This window comes from Anabrus simplex, chromosome 12 (genome assembly GCF_040414725.1).
Source record: "Anabrus simplex isolate iqAnaSimp1 chromosome 12, ASM4041472v1, whole genome shotgun sequence".
Taxonomy (NCBI): domain Eukaryota; kingdom Metazoa; phylum Arthropoda; class Insecta; order Orthoptera; family Tettigoniidae; genus Anabrus; species Anabrus simplex.
The window spans coordinates 12,450,413-12,461,726 of record NC_090276.1 but is presented as its reverse complement, the minus strand read 5'-3'; the positions used below and the strand labels follow the sequence as shown (position 1 = coordinate 12,461,726).

Here is an 11,314-nt window from a genome sequence, read left to right as displayed (position 1 = left end):
TAGCGACCTTCATGGAGCGCTTTTACCAGCAAAACTTAGGCTCCATCATGAATATCAAGTGGGACAACTATGTCTCTTATGTTGAAGTTCTCGAGAAAGCATGTGCTAAGTTTGTAGAAGTATTGGTCGTTGGCCATCGCCTCATATGGGCAGGACATGTGCGCCATATGGACAACACCAGACTAATGCGCCAGATCCTCTGTGGTAAACTTAGCTCCGGTTCAAGACCACAGGGTGCCCCTCTGAGACGTTTCAAAGACCAATTGAAACAATCCTTAAAGACGGCAGAAATAAACCCACAAACATGGGGAACACTTGGCAATGACTATTTACTTTGGCAGCAAAGTGTCTGTGCCTCAGTTCAACATTTCGAACAAGAACGCCGCAGACATGAGGATATTAAGCGACGGGAATACAAACTTTGCCAAACCCAGCCAAAATCTCCCCCATCCCTCAGCTGCACAATGTGTGGATGTATGTTCTACCCAAGAATTGGCCTGTACAGTCACTGGAACTTTAAACACAAACTGCTGTGAATTGAAGAGAGCTACTAGCCATGAAATCTGTAAACTTGGAAATGAGTAACTGCCGACGATGAATGCATTCTTCGGTACATAAGGTATTACAGGTTGCTTTACGTCGCACCGACACTGATAGGGGTAGGAAAGGGTTAGGAATGGGAAGGAAGTGGCCGTGGCCTTAATTAAAGTACAGCCTCAGCATTTGCTTGGTGTGAAAATGGTAAATCATGGAAAACCATCTTCACGGCTGCCGAGAGTGGGGTTCAATCCCACTATCTGCTGAATTCAAACTCACAGCTGCGCACCCCTATCCGCACAACCAACTCACTTGGTCATTCTTCGGTGCACAAATCACCATAAATATTAACCTGGTAATACTCTTAATGCGAGTGTGAATAACATAATAGTAACCAAAATAATACATTCTACCCTCTACAGAATATTATACAATACTGAAAACATCACATCACACAAGAGGTTGGAAAACAGTAAAAATTTAAAACTGTGCGATATATTCCACAAACCATAACACATTAAAAACACATATAAGAAAATGTGTGCAAAGTGCTTAGGTGGGAAGGTTCTCAGTCACTCTTGGTGTTAGATACCCGAGACTCTGCCTCAGAATCTTGATGATTGTCAATAAAGAGCTCCATTATGCTGTCCATTGGCATTTCCCCAACAAAATCCTCCTCCTGTAACTTCTCTGTGTGTGCAACACAGTTACTCCACACCTCTCTTGAAATAAATGTTGTCTATGGCCTCGTAAGTGAGCTTTTCAGCATAAGCAGTCTTAAAAGTCTTGTTCTTATTTGCTACATAAGCCTTTACCTGGCATAAACAAGTTCAATTGGATTGCATTGACAATGGTTAGGTGACAGGCAGACAAACCTATGACATTTTTCTGTGGCAATGGAATCCCAATTCGTATTTTACAGACTTGGGTTTGTGTGCTTTCAATACTTGCAATTGTTCTAGATGGGTACGAATTTCTGCAAGGAATTTTGTTCGTACCAGGGTACGATGTCGTGCTGTGCATAATTATTACTTTTTTTTTTTTTTTTTTTTTGCTATTGGCTTTACGTTGCACCGACATAGATAGGTCTTATGGCAACGATGGGACAGGAACGGGCTAGGACTGGGGAGGAAGCGGCCGTGGCCTTAATTAAGGTACAGCCCCAGCATTTGCCTGGTGTGAAAATGGGAAACCATGGAAAACCATCTTCAGGGCTGAAGACAGTGGGATTCGAACCCACTATCTTCCGAATACTGGATAGTATTGGAAAGTATTGAATAGGTGGTTTTTTATTTAATTATCCTTGATATCTATGCCTACTGGATACTGGCCGCACTTAAGCGACTGCAGCTATCGAGCTCGGTATAATTATTACTGAATGCGGCAGTATATTAGGAAGTAAATGTTCTAGGAACCATTTTTTAAATAATGTCGAATTCATGTTCGTATTGTATTGGGAACAGCGGTACGGAACCAAGTCCCCGCAGTTAAAATTTAAAACTTCACGCTACGCGCCAGCCCAGCAGCATAAGACAGCCAGGGACAGCGAGCAACCTGTGAGTGTGACGTAGAGCGGGTTGATGTCACAGCCTGCCTCTCTGTGACAAAGAGAGAGCCTATGTCAGCATTGAATGTTCAAAAGTTTCTTTGGCTAATAACTTCCCTTACAGTAATAATTGTGTAAAATCAACTACATCATCATGTAGTTCCATATTTTATCTCTATTCCTACAAGGTTTGGTAAAAATCCAGCAAGAGACTACGAAGTTGTTGAGCGAAATGTAAAGAGATATTTTGGCTTAGATTGTGTATAAATTGGAGTTCGTGCAGTGAGCAGCGGGCGAGAACACGGGTCCTCTATGCCACAGCCGGTCGGATCTTAGGGACCGCGACACTATGCGAGTGATAATCTCATTTCGCCGAGTTCAAGACTTAAACTCCACATTTGAACTTATAAATATTTCAGCGAGTTACAAGGATAGTCTTATTTTGCCGAGTCTTTGACTTAAACTTTACAACACTGTGTGTGGACTTGAAAATTTCCTGTGATTCACGAGTGATAGAATTTAGCCTCATTTAAGATTGATTTAAACTTTAATGGTGATTTATTCAGACAGATGTTTCAAACTTACATTTCTTACAAGTGTTCACAACCCATGATTGATGAAACAATCCAAACAGTGATAAATTGTGAACAATACTTGCATTGCCAGCTAATTGAAATATTTCACAAATTTTGTGTGTCAGAACTTTTCAGACTGTGACAAGTGATTAATTAATGAATTAATTTCAATCTATGACTGTGTCATTGGACTCATAGAAATCGTGGAATTTTCCAATATCTCGTGCATTCAGAGTAGACATTGGACCGTGATTAGTTTCAATCCGTGTACTACGCATCTAATCTGTGCAGACATTGAACTGTGAGTTAATGATAGACTGTGAAACGCTTATTTGAACTGTTCATTCGCTATAGACAATGAGCCGTGTGTTAATGACTGACTATGGATATTTATTTAGGCCGTGCATTTATGGTAGACATTGAACTGTGTTAAGAGATGAAAGAAGTAATTGAGCCGTGCACTTGTGGTAGGCATTGAACTGTGTTAAGAAGTGAATTATGTATTTGAACTTTACATTCATGCTAGATATTAGACTGTGTTTAAGGTGCACATTTACCGTGAAATTAAACTGTTTATTCATGACTATCAATGAACTGTGCATTTAAACTGCGGGTTTTCAATAGACAGTTTTTTTTGTGTGTGATCAAACCACGGACTGTGAAAAAGTGAAACCCATTTCATTTCATTTCATTTCATTTCAAATTAATGAACCAAATCGGTTTACAAGTGAAACATTTTCTTTTTCAAGTCACCGAGTTATAATTGCATGTAATCCTAAAAAAATATTTCGTGTGTGATAATTTCAAACTGTTTGAAGTATGACATTTTCATTAGTTAATTTTATTGACATTTGATTACGTTACACTACGAGTGATTCCTTCGTTCAACATTCAAATCTGTTGCTCAAGAAACTCTTTCCGTGTCCCAGGTGCTAATAAGCCATTCTCCGTGCAACCAAATCTCAATGCTCACATTACTACGTTATCCCGATCTTCTGGACATCGTATGAATATTCCAGAACTTCTAGAATTTCCATGGTGGGAGAAATCGTGGTTCCATGGTGCGGAGAGGAGACTGATGGCAGTACGAGGAGAGCAGCCGGATTTTGAGTACATTGCCAGCCTGGATGAGGAAAGAACCATTTCCTGCATATTTGCTGTATGAAGGTGATATCATTTTGAACTTTTGAACTTTGTTAATAAATTCAGAACTTAAAAAAAAAAAAGAACTTAAGAATTTTTTCAAAAAACTTCTCTTCCTCTGTAAGCACTTCAGTCAGAATGGTACACGCCCTGCATCTAATTCATGCTGGTCAAAGTACCATATTTACTGTTACAGTATGATAAACAGTGTAATGGTTTTTTGATTTGGAGCAAAAAATTTTGCACTGTGGTACGAATCTTGTGGACGATCCCACATGACACATGATAAGTCGAGCCTCCTTACCAACAGGAACGTCAAGTCCACCAGCCCCAGTCGATTTATTGGCCAAATTGGCTTCACTTACAATTCTTTGTACTGTATGAACACTGACACGACACACAGCTGATGCGAGTTCCTGCGATGTGGCACCATTACGCCTAGCAGCTTATTCCTCATCCTTTGCTCGTTCCTTACTGTACTTAACGTATTTGTGCACTTTGAACACTACTTCTTGAGCTTGCTTATGCAAAACCTGTTGTTTGTTTCCTACCTCTGCTTCCATCAAAGTCACAATCTAATCACTTCTATGCTTCAAAATGTGCAAAATAGTCCGTCTACTCACACCACAACTTACTCGCTCACCTGCTAAAGCTTCACTGACTGTTATTGGCACAATAGTAGAGGAGTGTGCTGCCATGATGTCATGGTGGTCTGCGCACCGCCTTCCCGGCTGGTGCGCACTATAACTGAAAACAATGCCAGACTCAGTTGAGTACATGAATTTATCACTCCAAATCTGCAATCTGAAAGCTCCTACCAAATATTTCCAACATACAAAACTACTGTATTTACTCCAATATAATAAGGGTCCCATTCAACTTAATCCTCAATCCCCTCATTATGTGCTCAGCTAGAATAACTTTATTGGACATCCGATAGGAAATGCAAAATAAGCTAAGTACTCCCTCACAGGACGTGTCTCACCTGCCAAACACAGGCTATTACATTGCTGCTTGTAGTTTGGCTATCCCTGCAAGTACTTTTTCTTTTTTACAATTCGCTTTAGGTTGCACCAACACAGATAGGTCTTATGGTGATGATGGGATAGGAAAGGGCTAGTAGAGGGAAGGAAGTGACTGTTACCTTAATAAAGGGAAAACATTGTAAATTATCTTCAGGGGTGCTGACAGTGGGGTTCGAACCCACTATCTCCCAAATGCAAGCTGACAGCTACGTGACCCAAACCACACAGTCCCCTCTCAGTGCTGTAAGTACTTCCAATGTTCAAGGTTCTATGAATTGTTAAGGAATGTGGCTGTCCTACCCTTGTGTTTGTTACTGCTTTTACCATTATTTTCTTGTTGACAGCAATATTCCCTTAGTTGTCATGCATTTGAATTCACTATGGCTTAGGGGAGTGAATATGACTATATTCAAAATCTGCTTGAAAATGTTTAGATCGGTGGTTGGCGGTTGGAGCACTTAAATCAAACCCAAATACATTTACGTTAACAAATAATTAACTGAAGATTTAGCTTGCATCATCTTCTTCCTTTCCCAAAACCTCTTCATTCTGGCTGAGCTGGCTGTCCTTTCTTCATCAGATATGACATATTGTTTGTGTTGTACAGTTTTAATGACAATCTTATTTGTTTGTTCTTGAGAATCCTTTTAAAGTACTGTGTTGATGGGGTGAAAGTTCCCTTTGGGAAACATTGTAAGTACCTAGGTCTCAATACAAGGAAAGATCTTCATTGGGGTAATCATGTACATATATGATTGAAAATAAAGAGTATAGATCTCTGCACATGATTATGAGAGTATTTAGTGGTTGTAGTAAAGATGTAACGGAGAGGGCATATAAGTCTCTGGTAAGACCCCAAATAGAGTATGGTTCCAGCATAAGGGACCCTCACCAGGATTACTTGATTCAAGAACTGGAAAAAATCCAAAGAAAAGCAGCTCGATTTGTTCTGGGTGATTTCCGACAAAAGAGTAGCGTTACAAAAATGTTGCAAAGTTTGGGCTGGGAAGACTTGGGAGAAAGGAGACTAGCTGCTTGCTAAGTGGTATGTTCTGAGCTGCCAGTGGAGATATGGCATGGAATGACATCAGTAGAGAATAAGCTTGAGTGGTGTCTTTAAAAGTAGGAAAGATCACAATATGAAGATAAAGTTGGAATTCAAGAGGACAAATTGGGGAAAATATTTGTTTATGGGAAGGGGAGTTAGGGAATGGAATAACTTACCAAGGGAGATGTTCAATAAATTTCCAATTTCTTTGCAATCATTTAAGAAAAGGTTAGGAAAACAACAGACAGGGAAACTGTCACCTGAGCTGCCCTAAATGCAATCAGTAGTGATTTATGATTGATTATATACAGCCAACTTTATGACTATAAAGTATTGATGGCATGAATATATACTGCAATGTATATTAGTAGAAACTTCACTTCAACATACGGAAAATCACTTGAATCTACACACTACTGTCTTACTATAGTGCCAACAACATGTACATAATTGAATGAATGATTGATGGTTATGAATTTCATGTTTTTGGTCCGTATTGAACAATATATAAGTAATAATAATAATAACTTAAATGTTTCCACCTTTTCAATACAATATATTCACAAATTTACAAAATTATACGGTACTAGTACGTATAATTTTGTAAATTTGTGAATATATTGTATTGAAAAGGTGGAAACATTTAAGTTATTATTATTATTACTTAATTGAATGAATACATAATCTGGATGGTAAATTGACCACATTTAAAAAACTCTCTTAAACCTATTGTATACTTTGTTGGCCAATAAACTACAAGTCAAAAAAATGCTTACTACAACTATGGACAACTTTATGAAAAATACATGCTTACATTTTCTTGTATGTATGTATGTTCAGTCTTCAGCCCTAAGGCTGGTTGGATCCTCAACAGCTCTGCCATCAGCTGTCATAGATGTCCTAGGCATCACTGAAGAGGCGTACTAGGGAAATGAGGAGTGAGGTAGTTTCCCGTTGCTTTCCACACCTAGCCAGAAGTTGCTATTACATATCAGTCTGCCAAGCCCACTGAAATGCATGCATCAACCGACCCTATGAGCAACGTTTTCACACCATTCACTGCACGGACTGGCTGCACAAGGAATGGCATTACTAGCATCGCTCATACCTCAGTCACTTTCATATTGTCAAAGCCAAGGATAAGACAGAGACAGATCAATGAAAGTAACAAAATTGCTCTAGCCCATAACAGAAGACATAGTGCACTGTAAACACTAGGTCCTGCCAGCAAAGGCATTTTCTTATCACATTAAATTCCCTGACTTCACAATCACCTAGAGATCTAAAGCAACACAGCTTTTATATTTTTTGTGATCACAGTCATGGGACTATCAGCTTATTTTTTGTTAACAAGTTGCTTTACGTCGCACAAACACAGATAGGTGTTAGGGCTACGAGTGGATAGGACGCGTCCGTGGCCTTAATTAAGGTACAGCCCGAGCATTTGCCTGGTGTGAAAATGGGAAACTACGGAAAACCATCTTCAGGGCTGCCGACAGTGGGATTCGAGCCCACTATCTCCCGAATACTGTATAACGGTTGCACTTAAGTGACTGCAGCTATCGACCTCGGTGACTATCAGTTCTACATGGAATCTAAATCAACGGCTTGTGGCCTTCCATTTCAAAAATCCAATTTCAAAACTATAACCAGCTTCGTGAGAAGCCAGTGACAGTATAACTAGGGTATCATGCCCCCGTTAACAACTAAACTTAAATAACTATTGTTAAGGACTTATAAAATCTGTTCTAAATGTCCGTAATTTCATTAAGATTTGAAATTACAAACTTTGCAATATACTTGTGTCTCCTTTCCATGAAATGCCTACTTTTAACAGCATAAATAAACAACACACACAGAGGAATATTGAACTGAATACTTACCCTTGTGGCCAGATGGTCTCCATATGTAGAACACAGATCTGGTGCAACTTTCGTCCACAATCATTACACTCTACAAAGGGTTCCATCTCTAAGTGATCGTTCTTCATCTCCTTGAACTGATCCTTCTTTATTGCCCTGTAGATAAACACATACCAATAAGACTCTAAATTGACTTATGACATTAGTATGAACATACACATTGGATCAATAAATAATAATGTCAGTGATGGTAGGTTGATGTAAACAAAGCCAAAGTTCAAAGTCTCAACACATAGGTTCTAACATTAAACAGGTGCGATAAGGTGTCTCAGGTTAATGCTTCAACTGGCTGTCCTTAGAGGTTCCTTAGAGTTTTAGATTTTGGAGATTGGGTTTTGATTCTAGGCATCTCAAAAACCAAAGTCCGAAAAATTATATTTCCAGAAAAGCAAGCAAAACAATTTCAATATGAACAAACATTCTTGGAATAAAAGTAATGGTGTACTTTTATATAACTACTTACTATCATTAGACATAACAATAATAATTTTAGGCTTGGCTCTTCACAGAAACTAATGATTTTTAAGATGTAATGGGAATGAACTACTTTTGAAGCTGTTAAGTGGATTTAGAGACTTTTGAAAGCAAGGGAAGTATCTGAACATAAGAATGGTCACTCAGCAGATGATAGATTTGAAGCCCATGTCATCACCCCTAATTTGCACAAAAATATGTAGTAAATGAAAACCAGATAGAAAATATATGTTTACCTCATAAATATGCAGTGTAAGTCTGTTATAGCAATTTAAGAATCTCTATTTGACAGTCTGTCAAAAATCTATTATTTGGATGACAGTGTAGCATCAGCTGTGTCCAGTTCACTCAGGTTCACAAAGACTCAAGCGATAGTAAACAAACATGGTTGCCATGTGATCTAGTCATATATAGTGTACAGTTCAGTACTGTATGTGTCAGGTAATTGTACAAAACCCCAGCATTTTCGCACCTCTACTCCTCATATAAGATAGAAATTCACATTTAAAATACGAGTAGCAGAGACAGCACAGAGAATTTTAATCTTTAGAAATGGTAGATAGGCCTATAGTTCTCACTGTACCTGCAGATACATGACATAAAATGCCCTCATGTCAGAAAAAAATAATATCTAACGTTTCCATATCCCTGTTGGATAGTTTTTGTTTGTATATACAGTTTTCTCGCTTAATACATTCTCTTTCCTTTTCCCCTGAAGAAACGCCTTAACGAGGTTTTCTTCTTATTCCTCTTCTTTTATGACCACATAGGATCACTTTAGTCAGTCCGTCGTTCAGGTCTCTTTGAAGGGATTGTTCGGGCTTTGCGGTCTTCCCAGTACTTCTTCAGACGCTCCAATCTTCGTGCCCTTTCCTCAGTTGAAAATATGCGTGTTGTTGGTTTGTTTTGTGTTAGGGTAAAGTAGAGGTTTGTATTCTTGAGTTTTGTATTCAATTTTATCTTATTCGTGGTGTCCTCTGTTGTAAGGCCTATTTCCTTCAGATCCTCTCTTACTTGTCTGATCCATTTACATCCTGTTGTAGTATTTTTTGAGACGAGATTGTGTTGTAATAGTTGTTTCAGAAGTCTCGAATCCTGCATCCTCATGATATGTCCAAAGAATCCCAGTCTCCTTTTACGCATAGTATCCGTAATGAGTTCTAGCTCTTTGTACACGACTTTGTTAGGTATTAACCGCCACTGTCCATTTTTCTAGTATTTTTTGTTGATGCAGGTTCTTCCAATCCTCCTTTCAATTTTCTGAAGTCTGTCAGTTTTTGATTGTTTATTCAGGTGAAAAAGTGTTTCTGCTGCATATGTAGCTTCTGGTTTTATAACTGTGTTGTAGTGTTTTATTTTTGCATTTATTGAGAGACATTTCTTTTTGTAGATATCCCATGTTAGTTTTTGTGCTTTAGCTAATATATTATTGCTCCAAGATATTTAAATTGAGTTACTATTTTGATTTTATTACCATTTATGGTAATTTCTTTTAGTTGTGTTGGTTTTTGGGGCATAATTTCTGTTTTTTCAAATGATATTTTGAGGCCAATTTTATTTGCAATGTTTTGAAGTTCTGATATTTGGGTTTTTGCTTCTTTTATGTCCACTGCTAGTAATGCTAAATCGTCAGCAAAACCCAGGCAATTTGTTTTGATTTTTTGGCCAATCTTTATTTTGGGGGGACATTTCCTAAACCATTCCCTCATTACCATTTATAGAGCACAATTAAATAATAGTGGTGAGAGCCCATCTCCCTGCCGTAGTCCAGTTTTAATTTCAAATATCTCAGATGTTTCACCCCTAAACTTCACTTTTGATTTGGTGTTAGTGAGAGTCAATTTTATCATGTTTAATAATTTGGGGTGTAGTCCAAGGTGTCTTAAAATTTTGAACAGAGATTCTCTATGGATGCAATCATAAGCTTTCTTGAAATCTACAAATGTTATCAGCATATCTCTATTCCTCCGAACCCTCCTCTGACATTGTTCCGTTAAATGCGTACATTGCTCATTCCAATCAGTGCCTCAGAATAGGGATCGAATAGCTGGAATGCTATGATGAACCAGTGTGTTACATACCAACAGTATCAGAAAATTTATGAACCACAGGAATGGCGTGCTAAAGAAGAGAGGCTCTAACTCCCCAGCTACTTCCCACCAATATTCAGGCAGGCTGTGCCAAGTAAAGGCATATTCTTACCTATTTTCATAGCCGTTTAGCCTAAGTTTAATTAAAGGTATTTTTTCAAAACAATTACCCTATAATAAAAATCTTCCGGGCTATTATGCTGTGGTCCACTCCTCTTGCTTCTCCCAGACGTTTTGACCAATGCTGCGGTAGTCATCTTCTGTGCCGTCGTGTAGATACGCTCTCCTGTATCCCGCGCGTACGTCTGGGAGAAGCAAGAGGAGTGGACCACGGCATAATAGCCCGGAAGATTTTTATTATATTGACACCGGCCATGACAGCCTTCATACTTTAACAATTACCCTTTCTCCCACACCTTTCAGCTCCACCTTAAATTCCCCCCTCTCTTCCCTCAACCCCTCCCCCCCTCAAGCCACTACCACTCTGCCCAACCCGCATGCGCCTGCCCATCACCTTCCTCCCCTCCCATATATCTCCTTCCGCCACTAACATTTTCACACCAGTTGCACACTACCAGCTCAGCTGCACACACCGCCGCGCAAGGTGAGTGTCCAATCGCTTCATTGTTTTCTATTCTTCTTTCTGCGTACTTTACATTTTTACTGACTTTCTCTCATTTTAATAGGTTCCATTTGTCCCGCTATGAACTGAGAGTTCCACCCATTCATATCACAGATTATACGAAACACATCTAGAAATTGCTAATCTTCTCCCGAGTGCACAATGGAACCTCTTCCTAACTCAAGTAGACAATAAATTATTTCATGTACTGTCAATCAAACAACAAACCCTAGAGAAAAAACTCAAAATTCTTAAGAACAACTCTTCTTCACATAAATTCCAGTTTAAGAACCGTAACACACCCTCCAAAACTATTGAACAATTCCATCCCC

The 11,314-nt window shown here is 38.8% G+C and overlaps 1 protein-coding gene across 1 annotated transcript in view; it reads right to left on the bottom strand.

Moving 5' to 3' along the window:
* The window catches only part of LOC136884399 (histone acetyltransferase p300-like), a 185,372-nt gene that overhangs the window by 47,318 nt on the left and 126,740 nt on the right, over window positions 1-11,314 (bottom strand). Inside the window, 1 exon segment of the mRNA XM_068229923.1 lies at window positions 7,758-7,892. Coding sequence (XP_068086024.1) covers window positions 7,758-7,892 — 135 coding nt within the window.